Source organism: Gadus chalcogrammus, chromosome 14 (assembly GCF_026213295.1).
Source record: "Gadus chalcogrammus isolate NIFS_2021 chromosome 14, NIFS_Gcha_1.0, whole genome shotgun sequence".
In the NCBI taxonomy this organism is placed as follows: Eukaryota; Metazoa; Chordata; class Actinopteri; order Gadiformes; family Gadidae; genus Gadus; species Gadus chalcogrammus.
Window position 1 is genome coordinate 8258748 of NC_079425.1, and position 16758 is coordinate 8275505.

General features: G+C 41.9%; 1 protein-coding gene across 2 annotated transcripts in view; it reads right to left on the reverse strand.

Annotated features, from left to right (window-relative positions):
* The window catches only part of myom2b (myomesin 2b), a 33602-nt gene extending 20509 nt beyond the window's left edge, over positions 1 to 13093 (reverse strand). The window contains exons 1-12 of one of the 2 annotated variants that reach the window (XM_056607400.1): positions 13003 to 13093; positions 10175 to 10272; positions 8903 to 8960; positions 7545 to 7699; positions 7070 to 7159; positions 4903 to 4991; positions 4573 to 4623; positions 4159 to 4323; positions 3635 to 3796; positions 2843 to 2984; positions 1289 to 1488; positions 257 to 310 (exon numbers count right to left, since the gene is read on the reverse strand). In XM_056607400.1, the coding sequence (XP_056463375.1) occupies positions 257 to 310; positions 1289 to 1488; positions 2843 to 2984; positions 3635 to 3796; positions 4159 to 4323; positions 4573 to 4623; positions 4903 to 4991; positions 7070 to 7159; positions 7545 to 7699; positions 8903 to 8960; positions 10175 to 10251 (1243 nt within the window). In that variant the 5' untranslated portion in view covers positions 10252 to 10272; positions 13003 to 13093. Of the gene's footprint in view, positions 1 to 256; positions 311 to 1288; positions 1489 to 2842; positions 2985 to 3634; positions 3797 to 4158; positions 4324 to 4572; positions 4624 to 4902; positions 4992 to 7069; positions 7160 to 7544; positions 7700 to 8902; positions 8961 to 10174; positions 10273 to 12913 lie in introns of both variants that reach the window. The other variant, XM_056607399.1, reaches the window with a different exon arrangement.
* Positions 13094 to 16758: the final 3665 nt, after the last annotated feature.

The following is a 16758-nucleotide window of genomic DNA, read 5'->3' on the forward strand; positions in this document are numbered from 1 at the left end:
TACGTCGTTAGCAGTAGGACAGATATAATCACCTCTCTCAGTGCTTCAACTTAATATCCATTAATATCCGAAAAATGGTTGCTGATATCCGTAATCACATGTTACATCACACTTCCATCACAGCTAATGGTTCATAATTGCATATTCTAGACCCGTCTTATCTTTACTACCATTTTATCAACACTGAGAGAATTTTGCTAATTCATAATTATATAATGGAGTACAAATTACTGTACGTCTATATTTATCGACCTACCTTCCATATCGTCGTCGTAGGTCACCACGTCAAGTTTTCCTCCGAGTTTTAAGGCTGCAGGTTGAAGCAAGAAAATCACAACTAAATCATTGACAACGTTAATAAGTTATGAATGTATGTTATGACACACTGAGCCGCATCTTGGTTCAACCAAAGGTCTGTGGTTGTTCCCACTAAAACACACCGTGTATTCAGTAGGTGGATTGAAACAGCTCAACATGAAGCTTTCATAAGGTCTCATTTGTAATGACCAAGATACAGAGGCCATCTGTCTAGCGCTAAAAAGGAAATTAAAATAATGAGCTGAAGAATTTGATTATGCTTTTTAATCTCAACATATCTCATTCATTATGTTAATAAATGAATCAGTCAGGCCCATTAGTCAGTGTCTAGGAGTGGAGCACATTGGATCCTGTCCATAATGTCAACACAGTGAAATATCATTGTTGGCACCTGATAGGAAAATATATTCATGTCATAATTGAAGATGACGTTCTCTTGTACAAATATAAGCAGTTTAACGATGACATAATTTGGCGTGAGTGTCAAAAATGTAATGGCAAATGTAAAGAAAAAAGCTACTATGTCAAACACTGGAATAAAAATGCCCAGAAAGACTTAGTTATTAACAACTCCCCCATTTCTGAATCCATTGGTGTATACGACATGAGACCAAGGTATCAAGATTATTTTTTTGTCCTCCTCACAGAGAACATCGATAAATTCAACACATTATTTACAATTTATTTTGGACGATTGCTTGAATCCTTGGTGTGTCCTAAAAGGCTGGCTAGTTTTAACCAACTAAGTTAGTTCTAAATCTAAAATATGCTGAAAATGTCCAAAAAATAAACAATCTACAATAACAAGAATAACAGAATGTGATGAAATGCATACCAGTCACATTCCATCCTGCCATATAGCAGTGGCGTGTATCGCGGATAATCCACTGTATTAATGTAAATGTTGAACACATTGATCTCCCCTCTGTGATTAATAAAGTGGGATCTTCTTCTTCCGTGTGCTTCTCACCGTGCAGCCTCTCGAACTCGGTGGGGTCCAGAGCGGCGATGGGGTCGGACATGCGGGACGGTTTGCTGATGCCGCGCGCGTTGACGGCTCGCACTCTGAAGTAGTAGGAGTGTCCCTCGAACAGGCCGGGGACGGGGTATTTACAGATCTTAATGGGGTGGTCGTTGCACTGGGCCCAGTTCTCTGTCCCCACCTCACATCTGGGAAAAGACGAAGAGTCATGTAGCAGGTTAGTGTAGGGACGAGGGAGTAGGGACTAGGGACGAGAGACAAAGGAGTAGGGAGTAGGGACGAGAGACTAGGGACGAGGGAGTAGGGACTAGGGACGAGAGACTAGGGACGAGGGAGTAGGGACTAGGGACGAGAGACAAAGGAGTAGGGACGAGGGAGTAGGGACTAGGAACGAGAGACAAAGGACGAGGGAGTAGGGACTAGGGACGAAAGACTAGGGACGAGGGAGTAGGGACTAGGGACGAGAGACAAAGGAGTAGGGACGAGGGAGTAGGGACTAGGGACGAGAGACTAGGGACGAGAGACAAAGGAGTAGGGACGAGGGAGTAGGGACTAGGGACTAGAGACTAGGGAGTAGGGACTAGGGACTAGAGACAAAGGAGTAGGGATGAGGGAGTAGGGACTAGGGACTAGAGACTAGGGACTAGAGACGAGGGAGTAGGGACTAAGGACGAGGGAGTAGGGACTAGGGACTAGGGACTAGAGACAAAAGAGTAGGGACTAGGGAGTATGGACTAGGGATAAGGGACTAGGGATGAGGGACGAGAGTCAAGGGAGTAGGGACGAGAGACTAGGGAAAGGTATTGGGTTTGACGTCCGCAGTACCATCTGTCTCGAGCATGGCCCCAAATCTTTACCTGCTCCTTAATGGCATGACTCTGAATTGACATATTAGACAAAGCTAAAGATAAAATAGTACAAAATGAACTAAATAGGACCACATTTTAGAACGACTACAGAAATGGTGACGTTATGTTGAATCAAATTATACAAATTATTATATAATGAATGTAAATGAACAGAATCCATCACAGAACACATTGCTGTGCATTAAGAGAGGCCGTTTAAAATGCCCTCCATTTAGAGGGGCAGTGGTGCTTGTGTCCCATGGGCCACAGTGTTACCTAAGGTAAACCTTCAGGAATAAATACAAGAAATCTTGGTATGACTAAGCCTATCCATCCATCCAATAGTGCTTCTTATGAATGATGAATACTGTGGCTTAACCCCACTAAGTGTTCGCATGGCCGTTGGCCAAGCGATGCCATGCTGCGTTCTTCTGTGTGTGCATGTGTGTGTACGTCTGTATGCTTGAGGCTGTGTGTGTGTTTGAGACTGAGTGTGTGAGTGTGTGTATGTTTTTGTGTGTGTACGCCTGTGTGTTTGAGACTGAGTGTGTGAGTGTGTGTCTGTTTTTGTGTGTGTATGCGTGTGTGTTTGAGACTGTGTTTGAGACTGTGTGTGTGTGTGTGTGTGTGTGTGTGTGTGTGTGTGTGTGTGTGTGTGTGTGTGTGTGTGTGCCACAGATGTGCCCTTCCTTACTTGTCCACAAAGTAGCCCAGGATAGGGCCCTCGGTGGTGGTGTTGGGGGGCTTCCAGGACACGATGACGTAATCCCTGTTTGCGTCATGGATCCTGATGTCCATCGGCGCCCCGGGAGCTCCGACGACAGGGGGAGGGCCGTCTGGAAGGGCAGCGACCCGCAAAGGAGGACCGATCATTCAGTGTATTTATTAAGACGTGAGACATAGGCCGGCTGGACTTTAAGGGAACAAATGAACAAATGACTTCTTCCAACCGTCCACTCTGAGTTCATTTGCCCTCTCTCGCTCTCGGTCGCTCTCGTCAATCTATCAGTTTTACAGATGAAGAGCTCTCTCTCGTTCCCTCTTTCTCTCTCTCTCTCTCTCTCTCTCTCTCTCTCTCTCTCTCTCTCTCTCTCTCTCCTACAATCTCTCTCTCTCCCTACAGATGATTTCTCTCTAGTTTTCTCTCTCTCTCTCTCTCCCTCCCTGCAGGTGATCCCTCTCTCTCTCTCTCTCTCTCTCTCTCTCTCTCTCTCTCTCTCTCTCTCTGTCCCTACGGATAATCTCTCTCTCTTTCTTGCTCAATCTATCTCTTTTTCTACATACAGATTTTCTCTCTACCTACAGATGATCTCTCTCTTTCTCTCTCTCCCTCTCCCTCTCCCTCTCCCTCTCTCTCTCTCTCTCTCTCTCTCTCTCTCTCTCTCTCTCTCTCTCTCTCTCTCTCTCTCTCTCTCTCTCTCTCTCTCTCTCTCTCTCTCCAGATGATGTATCCCTCTCTCTCGTTCGCTCCTTGGCAGGGTCTGACCTGAGACGGAGATGAAGGCGCTGTGCTCGGCCGTGCCTCCCTTGGTCACCAGACGCAGTGTGTACAGGCCTTCGTCGTCCTTGAACAGGTTAGGGATGGTCAGGGTGGAGGTGCCCCGGCCCGTGTTGATCTTCACCCACTTGGAATCAACCAGACGGGTGTCTGAGCGTCAGACACGAGGGGGGGGGGGTGGAGAAAAGAGTATCGCCATTACAACGCCGTTGCCGTCAAATAAACCTATGTTCCCATGGGTCTTTGTAAATGAAATAAGCAGCGGAACGGAGACATCTCTGGGAAAGCTTAACAAATAGCGTGAACATCTATTGAAAACATAGTATGCATGCATATAATATATGCATACTACTATTAGTCATCAAGCAGTAATTTGGCGCTTTTATCCAAGTCCATCGCAGGGGATTGTGATACAGCTTATTAATAAGCAAGTACCCAACCCGGTACGTCAAGGCTGGACGTTGAACCGCTGTATGTCTGTGCTTGTATATCTACGTTTCTGTGATGTTTACCATCTCGGTACCACTGGCTGTCAGGCTGCAGGTTGGCCAGGTTGGGTTCGAGGTGCATGGTGGCGGTCAGAGAGGCGGAGCCGCCCTCAGAGGCGAACACGGGCCCAAACTTCTCCGTGAAGGTGATGTTGATCTTAGTGTACTGGATACTGGGGAGCATGGGGGCTGGAACGGGTAGGGGGAATAGGAGACCAATAGAAGGAGGCGACGAAGATAGGGAGAGCGCGAGCGCGAGCGCGAGCGAGAGAGATAGAGATAGACAAATAGAAGGTGAATAAAATCAAAGCGGGAAAGAGGTGATGCTGAACAAGAGAAAGTGATTGAAATGAGTGATGTAAAATGAAAACGAGGTAAGTGTACTTAAAGTCATATATTACAAATCAAATGAGATCTCATCCATATTGACAACCTTACCGGTGTAAGGAAGCCATGCGTACAAACAGGACTCATCCTCCTGCCTGAACCCTGGATGGACACAGAAAACATTGGGATTGTTTTCCTTTTTATCCTCACAATCACACACACACACACACACACACACACACACACACACACACACACACACACACACACACACACACACACACACACACACACACACACACACACACACACACACACACACACACACAGACACGCAAACCCCATCACTCAGCGAACAGTGATCAAACGTGAGTGGAGGATAATTGGGAGGGCGGAGATTGTTTCAAGTAGCTCCAGGTGCAGAGAACGAGCAGTGCTTACTCTTGACAATAATGGAGGCCTGAGAGGAGGCCTGCCCATGGATGTTAGACGCCACAGCTGAGTACTGGGCCGTGTCATCGGTGCCACACCTGCAGGACAACAGCAAAAACACAGGCAACGCGCGACGGTGAGACAGTGGCAGTACCGATGTAGTCCTGCTTTTAAATGCGGTGACATTTTTTTTTTTTTGGGAAAAAAAACGTTCTTTCAACAGAACAAGCTTTTTCAGTTGTTTTCATTTCACTCTTGATGTCTGCTCGTGCTATAAGTGTAACGGGGCATTCCAGCCCGTCAGACGCTGAAACATTATGCGAGCTGCCAGGGGTAATGTTGCAGACAATGCAGAATCCTTCCAGAGGAACTGTTTGCTGGGTTGTTGTGCAATAAATGTCGTTACCGCTAGTGACATGCCTCAAATCCGTTTTCACACAACAGTGTGTTTCATGCTGGGGGGGATCTCTGCTGTGAGCCAGACTCCTGCTGCGTGAGAAATCCTTTTGAACCTCATGCAAACCAGGGGTCTCCCCTGATGTTACACGTTCATTGATAAATTATAGATTGCATAAACTGTGTGTTGGTTGCCATAAGGCACAGTAAATGATTCAAGTAAATAAAAGAAAGGCTGTATGTATGTATGTATGTATGTATGTATGTATGTATGTATGTATGTATGTATGTATGTATGTATGTATGTATGTATGTATGTATGTATGTATGTATGTATGTATGTATGTATGTATGTATGTATGTATGTATGTATGTATGTATGTATGCATGTATGATTGAATAAATGTATGTATGCATGTATGTATGTATGTACATGCATACAGGGTACAAATTATTGCATGTCAGAATATTGTACCCAACATGAGTATTCATATAAGCAACCCAAATGAAAGCAACCCAATAGTGGATACAATTTTCCCTGTAAATGCAGGAAATTATGTTGCATTGTGAAACTCTTTTCGGGGGCAGGCTGTTCTTCCTACGCTATTGCATAGTACATTTTCTGAAAGTCTCTTGAGTTCATTTGTCCCGTGTTAAATATGACATTCATGAGAAAAAGTCAAAAGTCGGGGAATGAGACAATTGATGGTGCAAATCAGATAATTTGCAACCTGCATACACATAATTACTATGCATGTATCTGTATGCGTGTATGCACATTAGTAAAGTACACAAGGCAAGGTTTAAAGAGAGTTACAATGTTTGTGTATTTATATGCGTACGTGCATGTAACCATGCGTGCATGCGTTTGCGTGTGTGGGTGTGCGTGTGGGTGTGCGTGTGCGCATGTGTGCGTGCGTGTGTGTGTGCGTGTGTGCTTGTGGTTGGAGCTGTTAAGAACTTCAGGAGCTGGGCTGAAGTGTGTTGAAGTAGTTTAGAGAGTGAGTTGGCGGGAGGCGGGGCCACAGGTCAAGTGACAAGCATTCTGAGGTGTCATGTAGCGTCCAACTCAGCATTAACATTAACCGCTGAGTGCCCTTAAACTAGAGGGGAGAGAGGAGGGCTCCTCGTTCTGCTGGTGACCCGTGTCTTGTCCTGAGTATAGCGACTAGTCTGGCTACTGGTTTGGCTTTGCATTTGACAGTGACTGAGACAGAGATAGGGTGTGTGTGGTTTCTCCCCTCGACCCTTCTGAGAAATGTCCATCTTACTGGGGCCATACCATGTTCTTACTGAAGTGGAACATGGTATGGATTATTTGGATGAATAGGACATTTTCCCCTTCATGAATTGTGAATGACATTGGTGGTTTGCAGAAAATATATAGAGTTTAAAATGCAGCAATTCAATACCCTATTTGAAGAATGTTTAATAACGGCCCAACGATAGTTCAAAGCTCCCTAATTCTTGGAAGCTGGTTGAGACAATTGACCAATCTGAAAATGTATGACATTTTTAACCTTAATTATTTCTAGATGTTTGCTTTTATTACTACCTTGTATGTCAATTATGGCATCCATTGCCCTCCTTACCATCTCTGGAAGGAGGGATTGCCCACTGTATTTCTTCTCAAGATTTCTTTCTGCCTAATTAAAGGAGTGTTTCTTGCCTTTTCGGGGGCTTGGGTTGGCGGGTTTCAGCCATATATGACCTATTAAGACCTTTGACACTGCTATTGTGATTGAGGGCTACTTTGTCCAGAATGAGTGATCGAACCTACCTGGGAATCTCCAGAGAACGCATGCCGACGTTGTCATCAACGATGTACCGTCCAGCAGATCCATGCTCCAAGATCACACCATCTTTGTACCTTTATCAGGATCATAAGGGAATTAGAAACCCATGCATTGTTGTCAAAAACCTGCCGTTCATGCATACCTGTGGTAAATTAAAGACATTCTACTTCTGAAGTAAAAGCCAACCAGGTTCAGGGCTAACATATTATTTCACATTATGTTGAATTTCAATATGTACACATTCTATGAAAGAACATACAATGATTTAATTCATAGATGGACAGATATAATTGCATTGTCCTTAAAGTGGAAAGACATTCAAATAAAATAAAATAAATACTAGATTCATTTTCACAAACGAAGGGGATCCATGTTTAACCAAAGCACATATACATGTTATACAGGACTTAATAATGCAATACAATTTCATATTGTATGGTAAAATGAGTAAGGACCGACCATGTCACGATAGGAACGGGGAATCCCTCCACGGTACAGAAAAGCTTGATGGGGGAGTTCTCGAACACGGTGTGGGACCTGAGCCTGACCACGAATTTGGGTCCCCTGATCATTGGCTCCTCGCGCACATATTTCTCCACCATCTTCTTCCTCACCTGAACGCCAACCAAGAACAATGAGGGCCGATGACCGCCAAGTACAGATAGTACTATTAAGTACTAAATTGTATGCATTTACAACCTCTGCTATACCTAAGACCGATATGTACTTTGAAATGTACTTCTTTATTTAAAAATGTCAATTTAGGATATTTTTATAATAATAATAGTGATAATACATTTCATTTATAACGCCCTTAAATAATCCCAAGTTGCTTGTAGCAGCTCCAGTAAGAAAATGTGAAACTAAAATGTGATAATAAATTCCATTCCTATGTTGTCAGTGTCTCTCTTTGTCCCGGTTTTGCGGTCACAGTTGCCATGTGCTTATGTATTCCACGTCTCTCCCATGACTTAGCAACACAGAGGGCGGGAATACACGGAGGACTGTCACCATTGCCGTGATGAGCGGATTTCAACGGCATGGCGGTGGTTCTGCTAAATCCACCCTAAGCACACAATTTCCGTGACATTTCCTTCTGCTCAGCTGTTTGGTGTTGTCTGTCAGTACAGTTTAACTCCTCAGATCCTCAGTATTCCAAAATGTAAATCCTCTATGTCTTGGTGATTATGTATATGGTAATTATCTTCCCCCTGCTCTCCCTGCCACATAAACGAATCATATTTGCCATCAACAGAAAATAGATGGTATATGGTCGCTTGAGAAGCTAATGTGTATTGTGCTTTGGACCTCAAGATATTGTTTACATCATTTCACTGGGATTAAGCATGATGTTGCCATGTGACATATAGAGAGAGAGAGGGAGAGAGTTGGAGAAGGAGAGAGTGGGAGAGAGAGAGAGAGGGATGGAGAGGGAGAGAGAGTGGGAGAGGGTGACAGAGAGACCAAGTGACAGAGAGCGAGTGACAGAGAGAGAAAGAGATAAGAGAGAGAGAGAGCGAGAGAGAGAGAGAGAGAGAGAGAGAGAGAGAGAGAGAGAGAGAGGGTGGGAGGGAGTGGGAGAGGGTGACAGAGAGGGAAGGAGATAGAGGGAGAGTGACAGAGAGAGAGAGTGACAGTGAGAGAAAGTGACAGAGAGAGAGAGAGAGAAAGAGAGAGAGAGAGAGAGAGAATGAGAGAGAGAGAGAGAGAGAGAGAGAGAGAGCGAGAGAGAGAGAGAGAGAGAGAGAGAGAGAGAGCGAGAGAGAGAGAAACATAGAGAGAGAGACAGAGCCAGAGCAGCAGGCTTGGATCCTTACCACTCCCTGGATGCGAATTGCTGCTTTATGCTGATAGTCGTCCACCACTGACTCAGAGCTGAAGGCACACAGATAGTAACACTCGTTGATGAGGATTAGGAAAAAATGTAATGCCTGCCCTGAATATTGACTTGATACATGGAACGGCTAAGAACTTGATAATGTTTGTTGTTTTCCAAGATTTACACAAGCACGATAATATTAACAATTTGCTACATTAGAAAGATAACTAAAAAAATAAATCAATAAAAATAAATAAATAAAAGATAAAGATCCTCAATCCTCTAGTAGCAAAGGTCAAAACAGAACGCATAAAAAAACAAGCATATTGTATTAAAATGGCATTTGTACAACACAATCTGCATGGCTAAAACAATTCTCAATAAATCGTGTTGGACAAAGGTTAAGAACATAATCAGCTGTTAGAATTTGGTTTAGGTTAACAGATGGCAGATACTTAGTCAAATAAAAGCAAGGTGGAAGCTTGAGTCGTTGAAAGAAAAGGAGTTGCTCTTTATAGCTCACACACGTACATAGACACAAACTCACACAAAGGAAAAACATAAACACAAGTATGGACACACACTAAAGACATGAACATGCGATTGACAGTAAGCAGGTGATGAGAAGGAATATTTTGTGATGTGTTTGAGAAGAGCTGTCATCAGTTAAAAAATGTGGAGCAATGAGCTATAAACGCAAAAGCGATTTTACTTAAACTTGTACTTAAAAGTGCAAAGAAAACCATAAAGATAATTCATATTGGGTTGGTTAAGCCCTTTTTACACAAAACGAACAAAACGGATTGATAGCTATCTGATGACTGGAGTTGATCCTTACATTTCCTGCAGGGCTATTTGTATGACTAAAGACTATGATACTATTCTTTTAGGAGTCCTTTACGTTTTAAAGCAATTGTATGAAAGTGGGGATCATTATTTGCTTACAACAGTTAAAAAGCCTGTTATGATTGATTAATAGTGTCAAGTTAAGCTATATATATATATATATATATATATAAGAGCATTTAAGAAGCATTTTAGAGGTTTTTAGGAGTTATAGTTTGCATAAACCCTGAATTAGTTAGAAATAATAGCTTAGGTTACATATGGTAGTCCTTTGTTAGACTAGGCCTACTTCATTAGTACTGTATTATTATTATAAGCGCAAATAATGCTATTATAAGTACTAATACAACGCTGGGTTTTATTAAGTTGTTAGAATATTTTGTTATACTTAAAACTCTGTAAGTCTAGTTTTGTACAACTGTACCTGCTGTATTCTTTGACCACATATTTACTCTGTTTGTGGTAGTATTCATGGTTGTAATTCCCAGATCTCATCGCCATGGTGACACTCTAGTTACTGGCCTGTGTAACAAACAGGACATGAATACTTTTACATTAACGCATTAACACACACGTGTCACACACATATACATAGACACTGTAGATGCATGTCCTGTGGGACACACACAAACTGAATGCTCTTACAGTAATACAAACGTGTGTCACAAACATACACGTACATAGACACTGTAGATCCGGACCTGTTTGACACACATACATACACATACACGTTTCACACAAACACGTGCAAACGAAGATATACAAAAACACGCACACACACACACACATAAATACACCCATGCCAAGTATAAAGACAGATACATTACCCACGTAAATCAATGACATGTTATCCAAATGCAGTCTTGTCTAGTGTGTATGTATTCACCACAGATTCTTAGCAATGTTTCTATGTATTTATGTAGATACACTCACCATAGATCATGTCAGATAAGACAATTGATTGCAACATAAGGAGATGCACACACACACACACACACACACACACACACACACACACACACACACACACACACACACACACACACACACACACACACACACACACACACACACACACACACACACACACACACACACACACACACACACACAAACACCCACACACATAAGCTGACATTCAATTTTGCATATTTGGACTACAACTTTCTACCTTCTTCTGTAGATGTATAATTTTAAAGAGAAATGTGGGCACCTGACTGAATGATGCAGCAACGGCACATTGCTTTTTATACTTTATGTCCAAGCAATGATGGTCTTTGTACACATACAATTCCTGTAGATCAGAGATCTGACTTACGAGTCATACACATTCCTTAAATAACCCAATACAAAACACATAATGCATCATCTCCGCAGCACTAAACTGACATTTCCAGTAAAAAAAGGTATGACGTATTAGGTATGACGTTTTTGACACATGTGACAAACTTACTGCCACTGCAGTCAATTTGCTATTCATAGAACACCATTGCATCACGGTTCCTCTCCTTGCGAGCTCAAAGCAGAGCCATATATAGAAAGTGAATCTATTGCAATAACCCAACAGCGACCACATTCGGTCAAGCCAATTACGCTTTTGGTAAGACTGTTAGACCTTTTCTTCAAGCATGATTAAGTAAAATTTGAACGTTTACATCCAACACTACACTAGTGGGAGCAACATAACAGCTACACTGGCCGTAGACCAATGACCATCAAAGACGTAACAACTATTCAATATTATAATAAGCACAATACAATTGCACGCTGCAGGTTACATTACATATTTTAACAATATTAGTTATACTTCTGCTTTGGCAGAATCTGCCAACCTTCCCACTCTATACCAGAAGCAACATTACATCATCTGTCTTGCATCATGTACAGTGAGGCAAAAGAGAACATTGTTTTCTTACACTTGGTGGTCTGGTGTCAAGTGACAATGCAAAGTGAAACATTCTCAACTCAAAGGCACACAGACCTGCAAGCCTTGAGTCAGTTGAACAGGAAGTTAAACCTACTCATCACAGCATATCTTCCACTTAACTGTTCATTTTATCTGTTCAATTAGGAATTCCTAACCCTTTAAGAAATAATTGAACTTCTGCATAGATTATGCATACTGAATTCAGCCATTTCAAGCCATTATCCCAGCCAGCAGACGCTTATAAGTAGATCTGCAGGGGTCTGGTGTCAGAGTCTAAAGATGTGTAAGATAAAACATTTCTGTCTGAAATAACAACATGTCTCTTCTATTCCTATATCCCCGCAGGGCAGCTCTGTCGTTATAATTTCCCAGTAGCAGACCTCTGTCAGTACTTATACCATGTACCCTTTGTCTGTAGCATTACCCTGCGTCAGTACCATTACCCTGTGTCAGTACAATTCCCCTGTGTCAGTACCGTTACCCTGGGTCAGTACCGTTACCCTGTGTCAGTACCGTTACCCTGTGTCAGTACCGTTACCCTGTGTCAGTACCGTTACCCTCGGTCAGTACCGTTACCCTCGGTCAGTACCGTTACCCTGTGTCAGTACCATGCCCTGCATCCTTTGAAAGTAGCACTACCCTCAGTCAGCCCCATGACCAGGGCTACTCATGTGACAGCCAAAGGACATCTGAATTCCTTGGTTCACTCGATGAACACTTCAGGACTTCAGGACATAAATCTAAATCATAAATCCTAATCCCTCAACTACATAACCAATGAATTGCTTAGATTGACTGATGACCAACATATCTTTCAGTATCTATCTTCATATCTTTCACTATCTATATTGCATGTAAATACAAACAAGCCGTAATCAAGATAATTCAACAATTGTCAGGAGAGTTAAAATAGCCATCAATAACAATTCAGTGTGTTAATCTCCCGAGAGACAGTCGAACAATGTGTCAACAAGCAATCCTTTTATCTGTCCACTGGGAGTCCATTATATACAGTACTCAGGCAATAAGATCCGCGCTACAGCAAGATCTCCATCCATCTTCATTTCATCAAACCTTGAGAACCGGACGTTATTTGCATCGCTCCTGAATCATTCACTTCCACCGACATTATATAATACAATCAATAGAACCACCTCCCATGACCCCATTCATTATCCCATACGTGCTCAGCTTCACACGACCTTACATCATGCGACCCTTGACCCATCATCCTACCTTTGTCTACCTGCTGCAAAACAACAATGGGGCAGGTGTACCACGGAGCCGATATTGATGGTGATGGTGGTGGTGGTGGTAGTCCTTACCCCTCGAGATTTCCTGCACCGAGCCTTTCGGTCGTAAGCCTGAGTCCGGAGGGAGTCAGCCTTAACAAGCTGGCGACCAAAACCTCCACCCGTGTGTCTGACAGGCCCCCACCCGCCACTTGGCCGAAGCCTTATAAGGTGAGGGAGCAGCCTATATATATCCTGGCTCCTTCTAGACTCTCAGTGGCGTTAGAGGCCTTCTGCTTAAATACACTTGGCCATCGCAGAGCTCACTGGCGGCCATGTTTTCTCCCTGGCTCCTCATGCTGTGTCGCTATCGCTGATTGGCGACTTATGAAATGAACTTAAGAATACCTGAAGGAATAACGGATGGAGAACAACAGTCACGTACCATCAGAACGTTAACCATTAACACATATCGTCATGCATTGGCAATATGCTCCAGTTACTTAGCTAGTATCAGTTTCATTTGATAGGTCGTCTAATCTGAACTATATAGTTTGGGTTTATAAATGCTGCGGCCTATGAGAGGACTCTGAGTCTTTCTCTCAGCCGATTCCTTCTGCACGGTCCCCAGTCATCTGAAGACTGCGGTGCACCAAACCTTTGCCAGGAGCCTATTAATATAAAGATAGCTACGGTTACAACACAACTATTCCTGACACAGCTGAGCAGAGTCCTGGGAAGGAAGGAAAGACAGCACCACCATTCAGTCTGCATTCATTTACTTACCTATTTTCGCAATTGAATATAAATGTTTTTATGGTCAGTAAGGCATCACAGATTGTATATCAATAATGCTTAAGATCATGTGCCCATTTCTGAGGGGAACTTTTAAAGGGAGACCGTCTATTTATGGGTCATTTTAATAACCAGGTTTCAGCCTTTTGCTGTGACTTTGTGACTTGACGTTCTGTCATGCTAGGCATGTCTCAGTTTGTCTGGTCACAGGAATCATTCAGGCAAGGGCGTTATTTTGCATAGGGACGGAGGGACATGTCCCGACCAACTTTGGGAAAGATTTATTTATATAATAGGGTTAATCAATATTTTGATTTATTTATTAATATAACGGAAATATATTTTACATAATGCATTTAATATAATATTTTTTTGCAAACTCTTGCCGAATTCGGCGGCCAACGCCATGAATACACGCCGATTTAATGAAGTATTTATTGTTCAGCATGATGGAGTCTACGTAGTGATTTTCACAATATAGCACACCTAAACACAGCATTTTTCTATCTTCATAGTTGAGACATGAGTGAATTAATTAAAATGACTATTGTAAGTAGGCTATTGTATTGAGCTTATGTTCACATTCTTACTGTTTCCTCTGTATCTCTCTCTCTCCTAATGTTTCCTTATCTTGATTTAGCTCTCTGTCTAAATCAAGATCTGTCATCTTTCCTCGCACTGTAGACCTGAGAGAAACCTGCCACACGGTGAAAGACAATTGCAACTCTCATTGGTATAAAGAGCCCTCAGGTGGTCACATTTGGTATTGCATGCCCACTGATAGTACTTATTGCACGGTTTTATGAGAAGGGTCCAGATGCAGGCTTGGGCGTTTCCGTCATGACACAAGAACGCCCATTAGGCGTTCCTGGTAGCTTTTCATCGACCAATCACGAGGTGTTTCGAAAGGCATACTGGGTTTCGCAAGGCATACTGCGAAGCACAGTCGCAAAGCATACTATGCTTTCCTTCCTTAATGGCAATTTTACCTCTCTCGTTAGATTTAGCAATCATGGAGCCCCCACTTGGCTAACGTTAGTTCTATGCTACCCGTACTTGAAACTGCTGTTTGAGAAAATCTAACTAGCGAATGTTCCGGAAGTTGACAGCCGTGCGAAGAAGAAGGGGTTCGGTGTTGACGGTGAAAGTTAGGCCGGTTTATAGCAGAGTTTCCGTTGTTATTACCGGTCATTGACCGGAAAAAAATGAGGAGGACCGACAATTCTAAATGTCCCCGGTCAGAATGACCAGTGGCGACTGGTCATTAGGGGCAAGTCGCTACTCTCACAAGAAAAAAAGAAAAGAAAATGAAAATGAAAAAAAATATATACATATAAAATAGAATATATATATTTTTATATATATATATATAATATATATAAAAAATAATCTCCCCAGAAAGTACTATAAAATAACAAGTTTGGCGCTTTTATTTAATTTTTAGGCGACCCTGGCTTGCTTCTTCCGGCTGAGTTCGTCTGGAGGTGCAAGAGGGGCTCTAGCCCCACCAGCCCAATACAAAATGTATTGGACTGGAAACATTGAAATGCGCATGCTCAGAGTGTTTCTCTGTTGAAGTGAACAGAGATTATTTTTCTTCCTGGAGGGGCTAGCCGCTAGCCCAATATGTCCATGGTGTGGATTTGGGACCGTTAAATATCCCAGGATGCATTTCACATTTCGCATTCCTGTTTGAAAATATCAGTGTGTAAGCTATAAAATAGGCTATATAGGAACATTTTAAAAGTATAACAAAGATGGAGGCCTATTCAACATATTTGCATACTATTATTTTAAAATGAAAGAGGGGTTTTGTTTTACATAATTTGTTTATTGTATAAGTCGCTGATGGAGGAAACCCATCGCAATGGAAATCCCAGTCGGATCCATCTGATTGGTGCGTGTGTGTGTGTGTGTGTGTGTGTGTGTGTGTGCATCTGCGTGTGTGTTTCTATTCTATTCTATACAGTGTTACCCTTTACGTTTAATTTGATAAAAACAACAGTGTTACCCCTTATATTTTATTTGACAAGGACAATTATTTATTTATTTAGAAATATGTTTTTTTTCATGACGACCAATAAATTACGACAGTGTTACCCCTTCTATTTTATTTGACAAAGACAACAGTGATACCCCTTATGTTTTTTTTCATGATGACCAATAAAAAACAACAGTGTTTCCCCTTATGTTTTTTTTCATGACAACCGATAAAAAACGACAGTGTTACACCTTATGTTTTTTTCATGACGACCGATAAAAAACAGCAGTGTTACCCCTTGTGTTTTTTTTCATGACGACCAATAAAAAACAACAGTGTTACCCCTTGTGTTTTTTTTCATGACGACCAATAAAAAACAACAGTGTTACCCCTTATGTTTTTTTTCATGACGACCGATAAAAAACGACAGTGTTACCCCTTATGTTTTTTTTCATGACGACTGATAAAAAACGAGAGCGATACCCCTTATGTTTTTTTTCATGACGACCAATAAAAAACAACAGTGTTACCCCTTATGGTTTTTTTCATGACGACCAAAGAAAAACGACAGTGTCACCCCTCATGTTTCATTTGATAAAAACGACAGTGTTACCCCCTATGTTTTTTTTCCATGATGACTGATGAAAAACAACAGTGTTACCCCTTATATTTTATTTGACAAGGACAATTATTTATTTATTTTGAAATATGTTTTTTTTCATGACGACCAATAAATTACGACAGTGTTACCCCTTCTATTTTATTTGACAAAGACAACAGTGATACCCCTTATGTTTTTTTTCATGATGACCAATAAAAAACAACAGTGTTTCCCCTTATGTTTTTTTTCATGACAACCGATAAAAAACGACAGTGTTACACCTTATGTTTTTTTCATGACGACCGATAAAAAACAACAGTGTTACCCCTTGTGTTTTTTTTCATGACGACCAATAAAAAACAACAGTGTTACCCCTTGTGTTTTTTTTCATGACGACCAATAAAAACAACAGTGTTACCCCTTATGTTTTTTTTCATGACGACCGATAAAAAACGACAGTGTTACCCCTTAT